Source organism: Linepithema humile, chromosome 3, assembly GCF_040581485.1.
Source record: "Linepithema humile isolate Giens D197 chromosome 3, Lhum_UNIL_v1.0, whole genome shotgun sequence".
In the NCBI taxonomy this organism is placed as follows: Eukaryota; Metazoa; Arthropoda; class Insecta; order Hymenoptera; family Formicidae; genus Linepithema; species Linepithema humile.
Window position 1 is genome coordinate 23,272,192 of NC_090130.1, and position 22,243 is coordinate 23,294,434.

The following is a 22,243-nucleotide window of genomic DNA, read 5'->3' on the forward strand; positions in this document are numbered from 1 at the left end:
CCCGATTTTTAAGGAATTAATATCTCAATTTTTAGGAGTTAATATTTTGGAAATCTAGAAATATACCTGTATTCCTAATGCTTCCTTATCTATAACGTATATACATTACAGTCTTATGTGTAAAATTCGAATTTTTCTCGTTCCTGTAAAGCTGTGATTTCGGATTTACGCTCCTATGTGATGAAATCTTCGATACATATATGTTTCTTCATTTAAAAATTTGGTATATGCGGAGCGTATCGAAATTTGCGGATATATTTTCAATGATTAGACAAATTCTCTGTTCTGATTATAAACATATTGTTTCTTCTGGATTGTTGTGTCACGTAATTTATGACATGATCATAAATAAAACTATGAAATGCAGTTATATATAAGATTGCTAAATTCAGTAAAGAAAAGTAAAGATGAATGCTATATAATATATCGATATAAGAAAATAGCTATTAAACAGAATGCATAGTCTAAGATTTTCAATCACAAATTGCTAGATTTTATTAGACTCAATAAAAACTTTTTTTAGTCTCATTAATATTAATTTGATCAAACATCTTTTAATGCATATTCATTAAGATTTCAATATTCAATTCCTTGAACTGTTTCTGTTCAATGTAATATTTGTATCGACATAAAATGAAAAGAAGGAAAATAATTCCGTTTTAGAAAATCTTTAGTTACATGGAAAATAACAATATATGAAGTCTTTTTCTTGAAAAAGGCTTCAATAGAAAATGAAATGTTAATTTTAAGTATATCTCGGAATATATTAAAGTGAAAGATACATTCTCGCCTCAACACTTGTTATTCAACGTTTTTGATTGAATGCATATTGGATCAACTATTATGTCTAACGCGTCCAGTGACCAGCCACTAGTTCAAAATTACTATACACTGGCACAATGCTGGTACATCTCAATCGAAAACGCCATTAAATTCGTACTTGTCTGTTAATTTTTGATTTATGTATAGTGATTCATATAAGTCTTTTGATTATTGGCAAAAATTTATATTTTTACATATTATTCGATTATATAAATCGTTATCTACAGTAAAGTGCATTAATAATTAATGAAACCATATTTTAAAGAATTTGTCATTGAAAGAATTTATCTTATCTACACAACATGAAGCAAATGGTTAAATTATGTGAAATTTTTGTCGCATGACGTGTCCAAGATTATCTAGTGATTGTCAATTATGAATTCAGTAATTAAATATTATTGTATCAATTGATACAAATATATTTTTGATGTTTTTTCACAGTAAACTCGATAATCATTCAAATTGATAACTCGCTGTCCAATAGATATCACGAAATTATTGAAAATCGTTGAATCCTCTTTTATCAATTATTATATCACTGTAAACTATTGTTCCAATCGCTTTAGTGTCGCTCGATCGATTGTTATCTCGATCAGTCATTATACATGCGTATGATAGTAACTCTAAAAATACACGTAAGAGGCAGTACAGATATCTAAAAATATCGCGGCTGTGCTTTGTTGATATTTCTGTTTTCGAGACTCGCCGATATTCTGCAGATCCGCGTATTATCGCGCTGCTGTTGCTTGTCACCTCAGTCGGATTCGAACAATGCGCACCGCCACCGGTGGTACAAGTGCAACACCGGTGATACCAACAAGCGCACTCTCCACACGTGAACAGGCGCGTAAAACGGAGGCATGAATCACTTTTATTGCTGCCTCATTGTCCGTCAGCGGGAATAAGAGCATTCGCATTTTATCGCGGGGAAACTGACTCACTCCGCTCTGTGTCCATCCGGCAGCTTTGTTATTACACGTCGTTCTTCGCATTCGCCTCCGCGCTCTCCCTGTTTGCGCGAAAAGCACGAGCAATCTCAGCACTCTTTGTTACAGTCGTCCGATCGCGTATAGCGAAACAGCAGCCGACTGTCGACAGCGAAAAAAGTGACGAGTTTGCCGCGATTAGTTCATCATTTCCGTATGAGAGACGTTGAGAAAAATCGGAATGAATGCACGGACGATTTGCGTAGTGGAAAAAATATTATTTCGTCTCGTGTATAACAATTTAATTTTAATTTTAATATGTATTTTAATACTTATACAAAAAATTGTCAATAGTGACTTTAGGAGAGAATTTTCCAAAAAAAAACTCACTTGCACAAATTTAAATTTTTAACTTCCTCAACACTCAACTCTTATTCCATGCAATTTATTTGAGATTCTTGCTATCACAAATGATTATTACTAATTATCGTTTCATCTTAAGTGATAATGACTTCCACACATTGATTCAGCACTGAATGCGTTATTTATACCATAATTCATGAATTGAACGCGTTATTTATACCATAATTCATGAATGAGATAAATATAAGGCAATATATTTTTAAACAACACAATCCTACTTTTTATATTTTTAGCTCGTCGCTTTCATCGCTTTCGTCGCTTACATACGCTCTCATATAAAAAGAGAAGGATGTAATTTACGCGCATTAGTTCCTAAGACGCGGTGATGTAATGTTATCTGACCTTCTGGCCTTGTGGTCAACCATCATCAAAAAGGACTGTGTAATAAAAATATGCTTTTTTGCATAGGGAATAAAAAACCTCGCGATTTGCATCCGTAATGAGAACCGCTTTTTATTATAACGCAAATGACTAGTCGGAAATTATTTAACTGGAACTATTATTAACAACTCATTTCAATGTAATGTATGTTTTATCCTCCATAATTTTAATTACTGAATTCTTATTTTTAGATAGGCATTCTGTTGCTAAAACTGAATCGTTTTATCATCTTCAACGCTAAAAATTGACATATGAGTGTACTGTGCGGAGACCTTTAGAAAAGATCAATTATAACAAGAGAGAGTATAGTTTTAGGATTAAATATTTGGATAAAAAATTCGTGAACTTGCGATGCGTACAATCGGTGAACACGCTTACACGCGCGGCCTACCTCCCACCACATCGTGGACGACGGCAAAGCAGAGCGGCAAAACGTGCGTACGTTTACAGCTGTTTGCCAGTCGTCACCGGACCGCCGCCGTGGTGTCTGGCGAAGGTCATTAACGTCGTTGTCGCGTTTATCGGCGCTATCACCGCACTCGTGTTGCCGACGTCGCCGCGATCGTCCTCGATGCTTCAACATCGCGCACCGTACTGAAGGAGCGAGAGATGCCATCGGTATACGACGCGACAATGGCTATTTTCGTGATCTCGCGTAACAAACGTCTTACGAAAGAACCACTGAGAAGCTGAGGAGAAAGGAAGAAAGTAGCCGTCGGCGAAAGACGCAGATAGTCATCCTCGCGTGAGAGGATCGATCTCTCAACATTGCACGGCACGACGATTAAATCGCGCACGAGTGGCCGGTAAGAGAGCAAGCGAACACGTCGCAGTGTCGCGATAGTGATCGGATACCTCGAACGAGTTTCATAATTCATCGAGGTTGAAGAGAATCGACACGGGAAACAACCGGTTAAAAAGCAGATCTTCACGATGGGTTTGGCAGGTGCGTTTTTGTACCTTTCGAGTACCGCTCTTTTTGTCACATGCGTTACATTATCGTTTTATACGCGCTTATCGGTGAGTGGAAAATTAGAAGGGGATAAGTATCATTTTCCAATTGTGACAATGTTCGGATTCTTTATGAAGTCTGTTGTGCGCACTATTACTTCCGTCAATTCTACAGTTGTATCTTGTATTATGATGTGCAAATGTTTTGACGACACAAACTGGCTAAGTTTTTATCAATTCATAAAAATTTAAATTGGAAAAATTTGTTCTATTACTTAAACTGTTTATTGTCACTGTTTTGAGCTAAATTTTTTATGTACAGCTCTTTATAATTTTCCATTCTACTACTGTCGCAAAAATCATTCGTATGTTTTTAAGTCATCAAAAGATTTCAGATAAACTACCGTTTTAATAAAAATAAGAACAAATTTATGCAATATGAGTTACAATAATTATCATCATTGGTATATTTTTAGTTTGATAAACGGCGGAAATTTGCATGTTATTTTTCTAAATATATAACTTTAACACAGACTTTTTGTATATTTATGAAAAATGGACGAAGATCCTTGAATTTTTCAGTTATGTATTTATTTGGTATTACATAAAAATATTCAGTCGTGACACTCGGCTCGAAAACTTTCCGGCATCAATTAGAAGCGTCGACAACGATCATCCTGAAGGAAGCTTTGCGCGCGCGTGACAGCCGCTGGCTTGCGTTCGATCTAATTGTGCCATGACCTAAACGTGACTTGCGTTTTCGCGTGACATTCCGCATCCGTGTGTGGCTGCAGACTGCGCGTTAAGGTTCGATTGCACAGTCTCTGGATTAATCAAGCTTGGCTCAGTGACTGGTTCTATTCCTTTTTAGAGTATGGTATCACTTACGATATAAATTGGCAGGGAAAAAAATTTATATAACTTTACATCTGAATAACAGAAAATAACAAGTTTAATATTATCAATTTTGACATTAATCATTAATCGGACAAACAAGATAAGCAAATTGCAGAGTGAAGTAAATCGACTATTGACATTCGAACGCAAGTATTTGGAGATATATCTCATATATGTATCTCAGAAAGTTTATATTATGATAAAAAATTACTTAAAAGTATTATTTAAAATTTGGATATGTATTATGTGCACTTCTTTTTTATTAAAGAAATTGTATAATATTAGGAGAAACAGTTGCGTAATTAAGTATTTATCTATAAATATTTATATTTTAAAGTGATATTTATTTTAAAAGTTATTTAAATATAATCTTATGAAAGTTTCTGCTGAAAAAAAGGCATTATATCCTATTTTATTCCTCGTCAAGTTGTAATCTGAGCAATGTGGCAACCACTTTCAAGTTAATTATCCAGAAATATTTGCATTCTAGTTATGCTTTTTTTTTTATTTTGCATCATTTCGTGTTTTCCGAAGCTGCGACGTACATCTATCTGATTTTAAATGAGGGAATTGCAGGAAGGATGCAGTTAAAATAAACAGCTTTCAAGTCTCACTTGTTGGCAGCACTCTCTCGAGAAGAGAACGTCGCAATTAAAAATCTCTGCGGTGTAAGAGGGACAGAGAGAGATCGAGAAAGAGAAGCGCCTTATCATTCCAGTTGACACATCATCGTATTATCGTCAGCGCCGTTGTACGACTATGCGTTTACAAGCAGCGATGTATTCATATCTCTGGCACCCATAGGTCTTACATTTTGAGGCTTTAAAATGTTAGGAGATTAGCACTTCTTTCTGAGATAACATGAATTTGAACACAATTGTGAATATAATTTTTCTTGAACAAAGAATTTTTTTAATATTTGGAGAATTATGACTTATTAAAGATTTTATTATTAATTCTTCGTGCGGAATGTCTACACGGAAAGAACATTTTTACTGCAAGATCTAAAAATTGTAATTTCAGATACAGATCTGAAAATAAATTTGGTTGGACATCCAAAATTTATGAACAGAGCACTCGATATTGGTTGATGGATCGTCAAAACTTTTTGTTGGGACATAAAAAAAATCGAGTGCTCTATTGATAAATTTTGATTGTTCAACAAAATTTATTTTTAGATTTGTATCTGACACAATTTTTAGATCTTTTGGCAAAAGTGTGTTGTTTCCGTGTACTTCAATCAAAAAACGAAATGTAAAATTAAAATATTTAAATAATTATTAAGAAAAAAATTGCTCAGATTAGGCACACTGACCAATATTTGTTTCATACATGAATACATCCGAAGGCAGAAATGCATTAAATTTAACAGTCTTAAGATTAGGCTTGGCTCGTTTAACGGAACATGCTTCACTGCATGTGTATTCTGCATATTGCATGGTGCCGCGAAGTGTTGCGCTGGCCCGTGACATGCGGGCATGTGATCGGCGTGATGTGTCGGTATAGCATGGAGATGATAGCGAAAATTCGCAGTGTAGGCAGGGAAGGTGGTGGAAATGTGATTAAGGAACTCAATTACTAGCTGTTGCGGTAAATATCTAAAACTAACACCTCGTAATCTACTTGATATCGTTATCTACGATTAATATCGGATTTACGTTTAATTTTAGTTCAGAGTAATTTTTTCAACACTTTTTAAAAAATTTGAAATACTCTTGCTTGTTTATTAAATTAAAATTTTGTTAAAATGTATAGAATTTCGTGGTGAATCAGAGTGAGAGCTTCGAGACTCTTAAATTTCATTAAATCTTGGAAATTTTCGACATACCAAGGTCGGATGTTACTGAAAGCATTCGATGATAAATCCGTCTGATCACAACCGACGATTACGAAAGATAGCGAGTTGAATTATCGCGCGTCCGCCAGGCACACGTCGCGCTGTACTTTTTGCTTCGTATCACGTAGAAGTCAAGAATAATTCTTAATCCTGGACAACTATCGGTTTTGACAATATTTATTTATCTCGAATTTACATAACAGATAATCATAGGACGGAATGTTCTTGGTCATGCCTATTCCAACGACAATCATTATATGAATCAGTAATGAGATTACGCTTTAAAATGCCTGGTAAATCAAATTTGTCAGAGGACTAAAAATAAAATGCCGATGACGTGTACATACACCGATGATTTTCGCGAGTACAGAGACGTAGATATTCTGCATCGTGTCATTCATTTGATAATGGCATATCGCATGTGTCATACGATCGTGTGCTCCTTATTGTTAGTTTCGAAACGAAAGCTAGCTGCTCCTATAAAACAGCATAAAACTTCGTGCCTGCGATACAGAAATATCACGAGATCCTCAATGTTGATATATTTATCGCGAGCGGTAAACCGTTATAATCGAACGATTCAAGCGATAAGTGAAGATTGGCTAATCGGTTGATATTTTTTTCGTCGATTTCGAAAATTCTTAATCGGCACCAAGCAGGAAGCAGCAGCGCGCACGCCGTTTCCTGTTTTTGGCTGTTTGTTCAACGGTGAACAGGAAAACGCGCTTTAAAATCGACCCCGGGATAATTACGTCTTTCTTTTCTTCCTCCGCGAACGTGTCTTCTCTTGCCATTATTTGACTATGCTAATACCGCGCTAACAGCTTAGGCAAACGCAATATATCTATGTGCGCCGTTGAGAACTCACAAAAGCAAAAAGCCTCGACTCGACTGGCTTTAAGCGATACTGCTGCTTTAAGGAATAGTTCGCCGACGGAGCGGAGCATAAATAATTAATAACCCGCAAATTAATTTGCAATGTCATTATGATGAGCGTGTAACGTGTGCGCACAGCGCGTGCGACTTATGAAGGATCTTAAAGACAGAAAGAGAGAAAGAGTGTGTGCGCTCATGCGAGAGAGATAAAGGAGGAAATAGAAACGACGCCGGGCTCTCCTTCCTCTTTTATAACTCGTATATAAGCTGGAATCCATTGGTTTATTTAGTCGAGAGAGACCATTATGTAATATAATAGGACACGCACGCGACGCAGCTACCGCGTGTCGCAATCGCGTCGCTGCATTAACTTCGTAGAGATCAATTGGACACCTGAAGGCGGCCTCCGCTTGGCGTCGAAGGCGAGGCGAGAGTGCGAGAGCAAAAGAAAAGACAAGTCTCTCCGGAGCGGCGAGAAAGACTTCGATTCTTGCGCTATTCACACAACATATTGAAATGGCAAGAGTCAAATAAGCCGTATTATGAGCCGAAGCCTTTTTTAACGTGAAACGACAGAAGTCAATACGAAAATGGTCGAGGAAATCGAGAGATTTCATAGTTATCTCTAAGAGAAACACTGATTTATGCTATCATTAACGCCGTTCGGTAAATGTAGCGAAAGCGAGGGCCGAGGTGAAAGCACCGTGCGGATTACGCGAGAAAAAGAAAATGTATTTTAAAAAGACGATATCTCTTAATCGAGCGCATTCCAAAAATGAGCCTTGGGAAGGACAATAAATTTTCAAAGAGCGCGTTACGCGAAAGCGGTTGAGTTATTTTTAAAGTGATTTTGTTACTAATAAGAGAGAAAAAGAAATGTAATCAGATAATCTAAACAAGGTGCTCCAACGCCAACTGCAAGCTTTGTTTTGCAAGAAACAAGAAAGGCAAGCGATATCGCTATATTTTCTACATATACGGTGCGTCGCAAAAGGCGAAAATATTTAAGGCATCGCGAATGTTGTGTGGTTTGACGTGGCAGAATGCCTATTCAAGTTAGTTTATCAGGTATCGAATGCACAATTAATGGCCATTCTCAGAACAAATTACGGCCTTAGTCACATTCCGGTTTTTAATTTTATTTGATAATTTTTCATAATTTCAAAACATATATTTTAATTAAGAATAGCTTCTTTAATTATTTACGATATTGAAGTATAAATTTCAATGAAATACTTTTTATTTAAATGTAAGTTTTTTTAGCTTGAACTTTTAATAACGTAAAATTAACTAAATTTTTTCACCAATAATTTTGGTGAAGAAATCGTAATTGAAAAATAAAATAGTATCTGGAACTATCTTAAAATATGGAAAAATTAATTTGAGTGAAGCGTCTCCGTTATTTTATGCAGCGTTTCGCAGTACATACAAATTTGTCCGAGTGACGTTAAGCAAACAATGTCAGCTTTGCGATGCAAAGTTACCTTCGACTTCGCAGTTCTTAGAAAAATGATAGGACAACTCCGTGATTGACGCAATTAGTATCGACATTGTCACGAATATCACGCATGAAATGAGATAAACTTCCGTATGGATTAATTTCGGCTTACGAAATTAACAATTTATTCAGCGAGACAAAAGAAAACATGTTATAAATATATTCTTAATCAGTTACAAAAAATAATATAATATTTCGCTTGTTTTATATCAATTAATCATTCATTAAATTCTAAATTTGTACAAACTTAAGACAGAAAACGGACATTTTTCATCTCTCATTGTTAAATAGTCGCTCGTGACTAAACGCATTCCTGTAAGCGCACAAACAGCACGCATTCGCGAAATATATGAGCGTGATCGCTTCGATTTGTGCGAATGTTACACGTTGTTCTACGGAACAAGAGACACGCGAGAAGAATGATCGCATATGTTTTCGTTGTAATGACGGAATTCCCAAGATTATCCGTGTACTCTATTATATCTACTACACGCGCGAGATGTACATTCGGACGCGCACCTGTTGCACGTTTCAGTGTGTTGAGTAACATGGTTGATTGCGCGCGAAAGAGAGAAGTCGACGGACTATATGTATGCGATTTTGTAATACGATAGCCACGCGCGAGAGTGAGAGCAAGGAAAGATATAATCACGGCACGACCGGACCTTGACTCCGAGCAATACAGTACGTTCATAATTTTCATTCACTCATTAATGCGTTCGGACGTATATTGCTCGTTAAACTGTCGCTTTTACGAAAGCTCCTTCGCTATTATCCGATGTCGAAAAGATGAGTGAATCGGAAAAACGGAGTGAATCCGATCGGGTAGTTGTATAAATATTGCACAACATCCGCAGCTGTTATATAATTTTATTCGGAGTTTATACTGCAGGAGTCAAGAAATTTCTCAAGTTGTAGATATTCGAGAAGTCCACGATTATCGTGTTAACCGTGCTTCTATCAAATTTCTGATCTGCTGACGCAGGATGACACAGAAAACCGCATTCACGTAACGTAGCTGATGCGAATTCACTTACCAGTGCCGCATTCTTCTGCGCGATGCGATAACCGTTTTCTTCGTCTGATTTCTTCTGATATTCGCGGCATGTTTCGATCACGATTGTCTTCATGAAATTTACTCTTGTAAATATCGTTGTTAATTAGAAAGTTTTTTTCGATTTTTCGATAAAAATTGATGAGAAAATTGGAAGGAACTTTCTGATCAACCCAATATATTTTGTATCTACAGTAAGTCTTACGAATTGTGAGCTGTATCCGGCTTAAATCCGCCGTTTTATTGTGAACTTTTCAGATCAGAATTCTTTTGAAAACCATGAAGATTGGTTTCTGGGATCAATCCTAAAGTCCACTATTGGTAATGAATGAAACAGCCCATGAATCATCGGTGAGATACTTGCGTATCCCCGCGAAATGTGCGGATCCGACATTCGCGCTACGCGACGCGCCCGACATGCGCCAAACAGCTTTATCGCGCGTAAACGGCGGGATTATTATCGCGAGAGGTGTATCGCGATCGCGATCGTGGCTCACATGTGTGAACACGCGGATACGTACGTATGAGTGAGCAAACGGGTCAAGAAGCGTTAGACTTTGGCATTGCGGTAGGTTCTGCCCAGTTTATTGCGACAATAGTCTTAACAGATGGACGTAGATCGTAAATCACTTTATACATCATTGTTGTCATACTAAAGTCCAAAATAACATCCGTGTTTTGTCAGCATATTTCCGAAGCCTGCGAGTACTTCCTCTTTTTCTTATTTCTGGTGCCAAGGCCAAGAAGAAGGAAACATTATGTTAGAAACTATTTTAGGAAACCTTGCCGTGCAGTATTGTGTAACTATGTTAGTTAAAACTTGTCGATGTTTCAACTATTTAAATTTTTTTCTTTTTTGTATCGTTCCTTTTTATATTATATCTTGCACAGGTAGGCATATGATTATGTTGTGGACCAGCTGTTTCGAAAAGCATTGCAAATAGAATTAGGCGACTGTGAAATTGAGCCCACGCATTAGTGTCATAATGATGTCACTGTGAAAAGTTGGACAGGTAAATGTGACCTGTGTGATCATTGACAATTCGACACGCATTATACATCGTTAGCACTTTCCTCGTGCCTCTTCCGAATAATCATCGAGTCGTAAATTATGACCTCGGTTACACGTAACACATAACTGAACGAAATTTTAACTATTGAGTAGCTCTATGGAATACTTCGACTAAAGGAGATTTAAGAAAGAATAATTTTCGACTTATACAGCACAGCAACTCTGAATTTTTTTATTTTTACGACGCCTCATTGAATCACATTATCAAATTATTCAATCACATTTTTTTTGCTTTTTAATCAATTTAAAAATTTTAATAAGATGCGAGAAAAATGAATAAAACCGTGAGACTGTTTTATTTGTAAAAATTTATGAGATATTTTAGAAAAATTGGTTGTTATAATTATGTTCAAAAGTGTGTTGGGCTGTATTTACACTTTGTATCTATACTTTTGTGAATCATACTGAAATTGCTGTTTTTAAATGTATGAAAAATGTGTTTAAAAACAGATTAAATGTCTGGAAATTACGAAATGTCTGTCTCGGTGCTCGGAGCTGTGCACGTGACACACCGGTAATTGTTTATCGTGTACAAATTTTACTTTTATTTAATTATCTTGAGATTTTAATTTCTTTTGAATTATGAGAGATCTAATAGATAATTATGATTTAGTAGAGTAAAAACTGCAAATAAATATCGCGTCTAATGTTGAGTCTTATCTCTCTGATATGAAGATATCATTTACCAACGTGATATATTTTGTTGGAGAGAAGAATATGTAGCCATATTTGATACTGAAAATAGATTTCATGTAAACTTATATTTATGTGTAATAATCTACTCTTTGCGTATACACACCGATATTTCGTTATGCGTCCTACTATGCATCGTTAGTTCTCTTTTCGTGTCTCTCCTTCCAAGCCGTATGATTGCCTTCCGATACACGTAACTTGTACATAATAATCACGTGTTCCTGCCTTCCTTCACGGGACAGAAATGTATTTAATAAGCCGGTAAATAGTCTGTTGCACAAGTGATTTCGAAAGCTTCATTTCGTTTCTTTTTAGTTTTTCTTTACACATGGAAATTATAGATCAGATCATAAACGAGGAAAATCATCTCGTACCGCGGTGACACGTCTTACAAAATTAACAGGTTGACTACAATAACAAAGCAAAAACATATTATTGCTGGAAAATTAATTCAAATTTTTTCAAACAAATAAAATTTCAAGGAAACTAAAAATAAAATTTAAATACAAACGATAAGTGATTCGATATTTGCAACTTGTAGTGATTAGTGCGTGTTTCTTGTAAAATACAATAAAATTGTTTATTTTATTCCTTTTTTTTAAATAGATTCTTATAGTAGAATTAAATTCATTAATAAAATTAATTAAACTATTATCTCTAATGTTAATAACTAATATTTCGTTAATTTGTACAGAAATTTTTTTACGATTCTATCTTAAAACTTGTACGTCGTTTTTGCACTTCAAGAATGCTGTATCATTCTCTTACGTGGCGTTGCGATATTCAGTTTCTACAAGGTGTCTCTAAAAAATTGCTTTTTCTTTTTACTAAAAATGTGAATTGAAATGTAATTTTACGCTAGTGAAAAATCGTAATAAACCAATCTGTAGTACTTCCGATTGTTTTTTTTATTATCTCTAATTGGAATTTAGATAATTGTTATTATCGGAAGATTAAATTCGATAAGTCTGATAAAATCAGGGATTTCCTAATCCTCGTATTATGACAATGATAAGAGACTTTTTGCACATCTCGCGATAATTTAAATAAAAGTGAAACCATAATAAGAATAATATTTCGTTTATATTATCACGACATAATATACAGTGTTTGTCATATATGAAAAAACATTATTTTCTTCTCTTTATTATCACATATTTTTTCTTATTTGGATATATTTATTTAAAAAAATTAAAAATGATTTAAGGAGGTTTAAAATGTATAAACTTATCTGATATCGATACATGTTTTCCTGCGGAAGATATAAATATAATTTAATTCACATATCAATGATATATTTATAGATATCGATATAAGATAGATGATATGATAATATTACAGGTGTCTCATCGAAAAAACTGTTATCGTAATTTTGGTGAGTTTTATTTTCAAGATTTTCTTTGCGTTAAATTCAGCATTATCGATTCAAATATTTCTCACGATTATAAATAGTCGCTTGCATACTTTGCGATATAGATAAAGATGAAAAAACTGATCGAGTTTTTACAATTGGCGGAAAGAGGCGCAAAAGAGTATCACGTGTTAATTAATCGTAATATATCGAATATTTATATATTATTCTAAGGCTTCTACATCTCTTTCATGTTCCATCATTACGATTAAGTAAAAGAATATTAGACGCAGGAAATATCTATACACCGTATTGCAATATCCTAATCGGCAATTGGAAAAATTTCGCGAATATACAGATGTTAAAAGCAAGATGTTAAAAGTTATGTGTTACACGAATCGATTCTAGCTTTAGACTAGTTAAGTATGTCACTAACGCGGTTTATCACTTACATTACATTATCGTCGCGTTTTCTCAAGGTCTGCGACCATTTGCATACTTAACCCTTACTGACCCACTGTCGGCCGCAGTATCCATGTTATTAAAATCTAGAATTGTGTCCGCGTTGCAATCAGTTATCGGATGCGGCACAATATTATTGCTAGGAAATACAAATCATCATTTAATTTCAATTTAATTAATTTTAATGCCTTGCACATTTTTCGAATCCGTGTATATTGTAATGCAAAAAAAGACGCACGTTTTTTTGTGAAACGCATCGAGATATTTTCGTTTTTATGTGACTTTCGGAAAATCGTTGGACGCGCAAAATGCTTTAGAGAGATCCACATCTAACAGGAATATCTTGTGTTGCAGATGCAGATCTGAGTATGGGCGTAGGAGCGGCGGGTGCTTCCGTTCTGGGCCTCTCTAACACGGGTGTCAACGCTGTTCTCTCGCAACTTTGTGCCATATGCGGCGACCGCGCCACGGGAAAGCATTACGGCGCCGCATCCTGCGACGGCTGCAAAGGGTTCTTCCGACGATCAGTCAGGAAGAATCACGTGTACACGTGCAGGTATGTTTTTCCTTATTGCTAGTGATGAAGCACACACGACACGCGACTATACGATACATGCCAGTACCTTCAAGCGAATCTGATAATGATCATTTCTTGATGGGAGAAACATACTTTTCTGACGATTGCAGATTTAATAGAAGTTGCGTGGTAGACAAAGACAAACGAAATCAGTGCAGATACTGCCGGTTACGAAAATGTTTCAAGGCGGGCATGAAGAAGGAGGGTACGTTTACGAATCGAACATGATGCATTTAGACATACTTGCAGAAACGGACTCTTATTTCAATTCTTATTATTTTTTAGTTAATGCGTAGCAAACTTTAATCGGACCTTCTCGCTTTTGTGAAGGACTTTTTTATGGGAGTGTTCGTTTTTACGAGCATGTCGTCATTTACCAAAATTAAATAAAATATATTGAAAGTTCCGATAATTTCCGTAGCCGTACAGAACGAAAGGGATCGCATAAGCTGCCGGCGACCCAGCTATGAGGAACAGGCGAACAACGCCAGCGGCCTGTCAGTGGCTTCCTTAGTGCAGGCTGATAGGTTCAGCAGACAAGTTGAGGTCAGTGAGACTTAACCTGGGCCGAATTGAATATTTATAATCGCAATCTGCCGCTCGTTAATGCGTGCCAAGAATCCGGCCCGGCGTAATCGTTAACGTTCAATCGCGGCCGTTTGTTCCATTCAATACCGCGTTTAGGAATACTTGTCGCCGTCCTTTTGTAATCCTTTCTTATATCCTTTCCTTCTTGCAGTCTCTTGGATCTAATAATGATTAAATAACGTTGTTCCTTGTGCTCGACAGCAATTGTAAAGCGTTGTAAGCGATTTGGCGTTACATATTTTGCAAATTTATGCTAGGTATTTTCAGAAAAATTACTGCAATTACGTGCAATTTTATAATTCACCATTTAATAATACGATTTTATAATACAGCATTTTTTTGTTGCCATTGAATTTTCGGATAATAAGCTCAGGAAAGAAGGAAAAAAAAGTCGACATATCGAGCTGTATATTCTATATTAATTATTAGATTCTAGCGATATTTAGCATAATTTCCATTCCTTATACCTGCTTTAAAACTTTATTCATATATTTATTTCTCGCTCGAGTCCGTAATAAATGTTATAAATATTACAATATTTTCTATTTTCTCTTTTCAATTTTGATCTGTGAACAAATACATTCTAATAATACGTGTTTCCACATATTCGATCCATTAGTTCATCTTCAAGTAACATTTTCTTTAACGAGCATGCCATAACAATTTCAGCAGTTAGGTAGCCCGAACAGTGATATCGATCTTACTACGAAGCGGATAGCGGGCATAAATGACGTGTGTGATAGCATGAAGGAGCAACTGATGATCCTAGTCGAGTGGGCCAAGATCATTCAACCATTCAGCGAACTGTCGCTGGACGATCAGGTCGCGTTGTTGAGGGCTCATGCGGGCGAGCACTTACTACTGGGGGTGGCAAGGCGCAGCATGCATCTCAAGGACGTATTATTACTGGGCAACAATTACATCATCACGAGGAACTGTCCTGGTACGTAGAGTCTGTGAAAATTTCTGGAATCGCATGGTTTTGGTAGCTTCTATTTTTCCCGAACGGAACGAACGGTGTCGAACGACTTTTTACGAAATTGTGTCTGAGATACATTCGAAACGCTTGGACATTTTTATGCGCGAGATCTCTTTCAGCTTTGTAAACGTCAGTTTTTTTTGTTTTTTTTTGAGATTCGTACAGCTGGAGACGCATGAATGCTTATCGGTGAGTTTCATTAAATGCGTCGAATATTTTGTCCGATTCCGATTTGTTCCGGTTACGCTTATTAATAACACTTGTACGCTGTGTTTCGGCTGCATTAAGTAGCGGTATTAAATTTAACAAGGGAATATATGTGGATACGGTTGAGAGTTTTGTGGTAAAGGTGCTCCTTCTGGAGTGTGGGAATGTTCCTTTTTTTGGATTACATGCAAGAAATGTTAGGCAAGCTCTGATTACTTTTCTCCGCGATAGTGTATTGCACAAAAATTTTATCTTGTCGTGATTTGCGGGCGTTGAACGCATCATCGTATATATATGATGTGACACGACACCATTATTAAAAATAATCATGAAGAACGATTTAAAAAAAATTTAAACGCGTTCATGCTTAGTGTTCGCTATGAGATCTTTTTCTAAATTTTTGATATATATAATAAATATACATACAATTTTTGAAGACACTGTTCCATTGAATTCTACAATATATTAGAATTTTTACTATTATCCTTTAAAATTCGGATGAATTCAAACATTCTCGAGTTTTCTGAAGTGTCTACACGAAGAAGAACAAACCGCGAAAGATTTACATTTTTTTCTTAACAAATAGACACGAGTTCAATAATTTCCAAGTATAAGCTGCGTTTTATAACACATCGGAAATGTTCAAACGGCAGTGCTGTCACGACACAAATATTGCGACAAGTAGCTTCTTATCAAGCGAAGAAAGATATCTTGACTGTCGACAAAAGCTGTCGATATCGGAATGACACCAATTCGTCCTTTCTCGCGGCTCACGTTAGCGTTTTTTTTTTTTTTTTTTTTTTTTTTTGAGATTGGAGCGTATATTCGAAAGAGAGCCTCGTCTAAATAGCCGATTCGACGACGACCTTCACCTTTTTGCTTACGTAATTTTACCGTCCACATGTGTCGGATGCCGCATTCATTCGTTGCTTACGCGACGTTTCTCTATATTTCATTATCTTATTTCATCATAATTTCGTAAAAATCATAATCACATACGTTTCATATACAATTTTTGCCGGTGATTTACCATGCAGAGAGTAAAAAAAAAATACTTTTAAATGAAAAATTGTTTATACGAGAATTAGTAATAGCTTACATTTGTTTTAACAGTTTTCTTCTCGGTGTATATGCAAACTCAAGACATTTTTGCGCGCACGTTTAAATAATTTCATAATATTTTAATATTTTTGATTGATAAATAAATATAGGTCTTTCCTCATACATCAGATTTATCTGGTGAGTCGTAAAATATTTTTCGCAACCTTTTTTGCATGTAAATTTTTTAAATGTTTTTTTTACATCAGTTTTATATTTACATCATTTTTTTACTGTTGGCTATTTGTCGCTGTTGGTTTGAAATTCCAATGATGTATAAAATTGACATTTGAAAAATAGATACGTCTTCTACGTCAATGCAAGTTTTGCATAATCAAATATCTAATTTTAATTAAACGAACCATATTTGCATTAATCTGTTATTTGCATTAAGAGCGTTAATTGTAATTAGTATTTTTTAATTGACATTAATTTAGTTTATCTATTCTTAATTTAGTGTTTATTCTATTCAAACTTGCATCGATACAGACATATATTCAATTCTAAGGAAGTCTGATTCCTATTAATTTGGATGTGTGAATGTTAATTTGGTAAATCGAAGCTTGCGACAAGATGGATGATTTTGTAATAGAATGCTTTTTTCTTTTACGTGAAATCTATTATTCATTGTTATGAAGACAGCAGCTTCGACAAGCTGTATTATACCAGTGCATTATGCAATTGATAATAAAAACGCTGTGTCATACACACATGCATTTTGTCACAAGCTATATGTAAAATGTTTCGTAATAAAATGTTGTTTTTTTTATCTGGTTAATTTTACTTAATGGAAGAAGGACACGATTGGAGGAATACGTGTAAAGCGACTCGTTCAGTTCGAAATCTTCGTAATTACGAAGTGTGCGAATAAGTGAAAGCATAAACGTATTTTACGTTATAATTATATCATTCGATAGAAATTATGTTTTGTGTATGGATTTCTACCGTAATTACACGAAAGAAGTTATTTCATGATAAGAAATGATAAAAAGGAGAGTAGTTAGCGACTTAGTATTCTTGTAACTTACTAACTGAACGTCTCGCTTACGTTTGCACGACTTTGGGGCGTAGGTAGTTGGACTGAGTCCGGAATTTGTATTATGTGCTATTCTAAATGCATGTCGAGATATGAATGCATTTGGTTTTGTGGTTATGTCTGCGAGATCTCTCCTTTACCGGACTCAGTTTCTACAACCGAAAGAACGAACGGCATAATATCGCGTCTATCAGTAATATCGTTGCAATCCATAGAAGGCAGCAACCAGCAGGACTTGGACATCAGCAAGGTGGGCGTTAGAGTGATGGACGAGCTGGTAAAGCCGTTAAACGAGGTCCAGATTGACGATACGGAATTCGCTTGTCTCAAAGCTATCGTGTTCTTCGATCCGAGTAAGTGTTTCGTTTATAACTCTGTTGCGAAAAGACGACTATTGCGCGACAATTCGATAATTTGTGTGATTACGCAAATGCGCGACGGAATAGAAAAATATTGCCGTATACGATAGGCGTAAATGTGTTCCGTCAATAGATCGAACACGAGTCGCTCGCAATAATCTACGTTCTCGCGATCAATTCGATCTCGTTGAGACAATCACGCCTCGTGGGTTCGCCAGACTTTGATAAACATCGCAATATCATCACTTATTTACAAATAATGGTGCGGAAAAACGACTTGTGTCTCAAATTGTCGACGCAAAACCGGCAAATCGATTCTTTAATTTAATATTATACGATATTGTCGATCGTCAATTAATTTATAATTAACGTAATTCGCAAATCGAGAATGATTGTCGTAACTGAACGATACTGAAATGATCCAAATTATTGCGACTGTGGACGATTATCTCATTGTTACATATTGATTCTAATATTCTCTATTGTTTGCAGACGCGAAAGGTTTAACCGACACGGCGAAGATTAAGAACCTACGCACGCAGATCCAGATCAATCTCGAGGATTATATCAGCGATCGTCAATATGACAGTCGAGGACGTTTCGGCGAGATGCTGCTGACGTTACCGGCCTTGCAGTCGATTTCGTGGCAGATGATCGAACAGATCCAGTTCGTCAGGCTGTTCGGAGTGGCGCACATCGACAATCTGCTCCAGGAGATGCTTCTGGGCGGCACCACGTCGGAAATGAACGGCACCACCACGTCCATATCAATCTCAAACACTGCGCCGGGTAGTTACGTGAGCAGCAACGGAAGTCCCAGCAGCAGTCCTTTGACGCCGACCAACGTCGACAGCCTCAGTCCGCAGGCCGATCAGATGCTGGCTGCGACGAATTCGCCCGTCATGATCTTGAGAGAATTACCACCGATCGTCACCCAGGAGGATGTCGCCTTCAGGTTTTTTAAGCAAGAGCCCGAGTCCACCTTCTGACTAGATCGGGAATCCAACTTCTCGTTGACTAGTTGTTTCGATTAATAATAATTTTTGAAGAGAAAAAAATTTTTTACAACATATATCAAATAGATCTTGTATGTTATCAATTAGAATATATAACGAAATTTTGTATTTTTCTAAGGCATATTTCACACTTCATATCAGAAGAACAAAACATTTTTTTAAGTATTCTATTGATATCGAGAAAAGTTGATATGTAATGGAAGATAAAGTAAGATAGCAGAAAAGTAGCAGTGCCTGAGAGAAATAGATGTGGAACTACTTAGAATCGTATACGTGGAGTTTTGTACAATTGTAAGTTTGACGGTGCAACATATCATGTTTCCAGTTGCAATTTATAATGAACAATAATAATTAGCAACAATCTAATTGACAGTTAGTGATTAACACAATTAGTGATTGAACTTGAAACAAGGATTGAAATCGGTGTAATTTTGGCAAATTTGTGCTATATATAAAAAAATTAGATATAAAAAATTAGCTTCTAAAATAATTTTCGAATTTTTGAAATCCAAATTCAGCGGAATAATACCAGTTTCAATCATTGACGTGGAGAAATAAGAAAAATAAGATTACGCTCGATTCAATCATTTGTTTAGAAGTACGTCGTATTAAATAAGCAGAGATAATTACGCATCTATCAACGAGAAATATTTTTTTACTGTTTTGCTCAGTCCATGAATCGGACAAACGATGTTAATATATTTTGTAATTGTGTAAATAGTACGATATAGAATAACGTAATAACATATATAACATTCCAAATATATTCATTCGTTGTATAAACATTAGTTATAGATGTTTTATAAGAGAGTTGATGAGGGGAGGACGCGCGCGTGCTAAGTAATTATCGAGCGCGAGCTTCCTGCAAAATGAAGAATGCGCCATTGCAATGCAATTTATCATTAGTAGCATAGTACTAAGGAATGCGCGTGCATTGGCATTTTGTACATGCGGATATTGAACAGTCAGTAAACCGGCTGTGTCTGATCTGGATGGCTAGTGCACGTCACCATAGTGTTAAGTTCTAGCGAAATGTTCACGTAGACACCGTGGTCTGATAGAAAACAATAGTGTAATAATCAGGTAAACACAGGGATGATAAGAGAAGTAATGAAGGCGTACAGATTTGTGCTACGATTATGATACGCAAGAATAGTTCTAAGCTTTGAGAATAATTTTGTGCAAATGTGAAACAGTAAATTGTTTCTATTCTCGATATATGTCTGATGAGATTAGGCCTTGACCTGAAAAATTTATGCAACAAACTTTACACAACTAAAACATGTGTCTAAATTGAGGACAGTAGTTTGTACAAGGCATACTTCGGGATTTTATTTTTCTTATTTATTATAATTGTATAAAATGTGTCATATTTGCAATATTAAATTTTAGATAATTCCTCATGAGAAATGTCTATCTAATGTTAGACAATACATTTATACACAAATTCACAATATATAATGTTATGTAAAAAGACATACTTTACATAAGTCATAGATTTTAGCACAATAAGTCTGGCGAATATATTTTCTATTTTTGTACGAAGATAGTTTCAAAGTGTTAATGTTTCGTTATATAAAATATTAAATAATGTAATAAAGGAAACGTTATCGCTGATGAAACGATATTCCGTTGGAAAATTAACATATTAGTGTGTTTCATATCTACTAAGATATTTTAACAATTTTTAGTCGTGGGTTGTGAAATAGATATTACCACTTTTAGTTATACGATTCCCTCTATGTTGATGGCTCAAATGTGACTGATTCCATACAAGATATGTAAATAAAATTTTTGTTATTTAATAAATAGAACTTACAGATGTTTCTATCTTGAAATAAAGGGATATATGATTTCAACATATAAGATAATACATTTTATTTAATATTCCATCCATTTATTATATTAATCATTTATATAAAAAATTTTGTTGCAGATATTATATTATTGCTTTACCATAAAAATGTTTCACACAGAATGCACGGTTTAATTCAGTTCATAATCTGTTCGCTTTCGTTTCTTAAGATTAACTGCACTTTGTGAAGTTTCAATAACACTTGAACCTTTCTTTAACCATTCATTTAACTGTATCTTGGATTTCTTACCAGCAAGAAATAAATCCCTCTCTAACCTTGGCAGTAAATTATTAAGTGTAGGGTCGGAGACAGGATTCTGTGCCCAATCCATAACCAATCTAAATCTTGATCTAAAAGTCTGAAAGTTATAGTGTATAATTAAATAATAAATACAAACCATTTTATCCCTCAAGTTAACATAATGTTATTAATAACCTTACCAATAACAAACTATCAATTATCATTTCACAATCACGATTATTAAATTTTTTCAAGTACATCCCTAATTCATAATAATAAGGATTCCATTTGTTCAATACAACAGTACAGGCGTCTGCTAATAAAATTTCTCTGTAACATATAAAAACAACAAGTTAAATTGTTGAATCTAGGAAAAAAAAACATACATACATACCTGTAGCCTTCCTTGTATGTTTTAGGTACGTCTACACTAACTATTGTTTCCCTTGCCATGTTCAATGGTTGTGCTAGCCATAATGGAAGCTCTAACTTTGTATCTGACTTTAAATCTTCAGATTCAGAGGAAAGGTCCAGAAAACCTAATTGTGCATAATGTAATATTAATAATTATATGCGAGATACATTCCTATATTCTATGTAAAATAATATACATGTCACAATTAATTGTATTAAACTGCTTGAGTTGTATTAAACTGCTATTCTTAGTAAATCATTATAATTATCAAAAGTAGTGTAATAAAATAGATCAAACTTACATACCTAAACGGGGTAACGTAACCTCTACTTTACAGGATATTCGCTCCTCTGTACATAAAATATCTGTCAAAGAAAAATAATCTGGCATATAGCTATAGAACAATGTTGCCATTCTTTTTAATATTTTGGAAGTCGTCACGAAATATGACAATGTTCAAATAATTTCAAACAAACTATCCCACACATATCTTCCAATGTTCAAAAAGCGTCTATTACGTTCTTTAACACCAGATCACTGACGCGCGGCGTCACTAATGCCAGATTTGAGACGCAGCAACAAGAAGCATGGAGGGAATACCGAATCATGCGCAAACCACGTACATGTGC

General features: G+C 35.3%; 2 protein-coding genes across 11 annotated transcripts in view; one reads left to right on the forward strand and one right to left on the reverse strand.

Moving 5' to 3' along the window:
- The window catches only part of Hnf4 (Hepatocyte nuclear factor 4), a 30,896-nt gene extending 9,934 nt beyond the window's left edge, over positions 1-20,962 (forward strand). For 6 of the 10 annotated variants that reach the window (XM_012361217.2, XM_067351520.1, XM_012361218.2 and 3 more), the window contains 6 exons: positions 13,598-13,799; positions 13,931-14,025; positions 14,242-14,366; positions 15,078-15,351; positions 17,923-18,081; positions 18,580-20,962. In XM_012361217.2, the coding sequence (XP_012216640.1) occupies positions 13,598-13,799; positions 13,931-14,025; positions 14,242-14,366; positions 15,078-15,351; positions 17,923-18,081; positions 18,580-19,076 (1,352 nt within the window). In that variant the 3' untranslated portion in view covers positions 19,077-20,962. Of the gene's footprint in view, positions 1-3,002; positions 3,499-13,597; positions 13,800-13,930; positions 14,026-14,241; positions 14,367-15,077; positions 15,352-17,922; positions 18,082-18,579 lie in introns of those variants that run through there. The other 4 variants (XM_067351522.1, XM_012361214.2, XM_012361216.2 and 1 more) reach the window with 4 other exon arrangements.
- A 2-nt stretch (positions 20,963-20,964) lies between these two features.
- On the reverse strand, positions 20,965-22,192 carry Psf3 (DNA replication complex GINS protein Psf3). The gene is made up of 4 exons (XM_012361223.2): positions 21,920-22,192; positions 21,594-21,738; positions 21,400-21,529; positions 20,965-21,317 (listed from the first exon to the last, which is right to left on the reverse strand). The coding sequence occupies exons 1-4, from the start codon at positions 22,026-22,028 to the stop codon at positions 21,090-21,092; spliced, it is 612 nt and encodes a 203-aa protein (XP_012216646.1). The 5' UTR covers positions 22,029-22,192; the 3' UTR covers positions 20,965-21,089.
- Positions 22,193-22,243: the final 51 nt, after the last annotated feature.

Bases quoted from the DNA above. Each gene is read 5' to 3' on its own strand.
- Psf3 (XM_012361223.2), bottom strand. From the start codon at position 22,028: ATGGCAACATTGTTCTATAGCTATATGCCAGATTATTTTTCTTTGACA. The intron at 21,739-21,919 runs GTATGTAAGTTT...ATGCACAATTAG, and splicing joins GGTTACGTTACCCCGTTTAG to GTTTTCTGGACCTTTCCTCT. The intron at 21,318-21,399 runs GTAAGGTTATTA...TATAACTTTCAG, and splicing joins TAATTGATAGTTTGTTATTG to ACTTTTAGATCAAGATTTAG.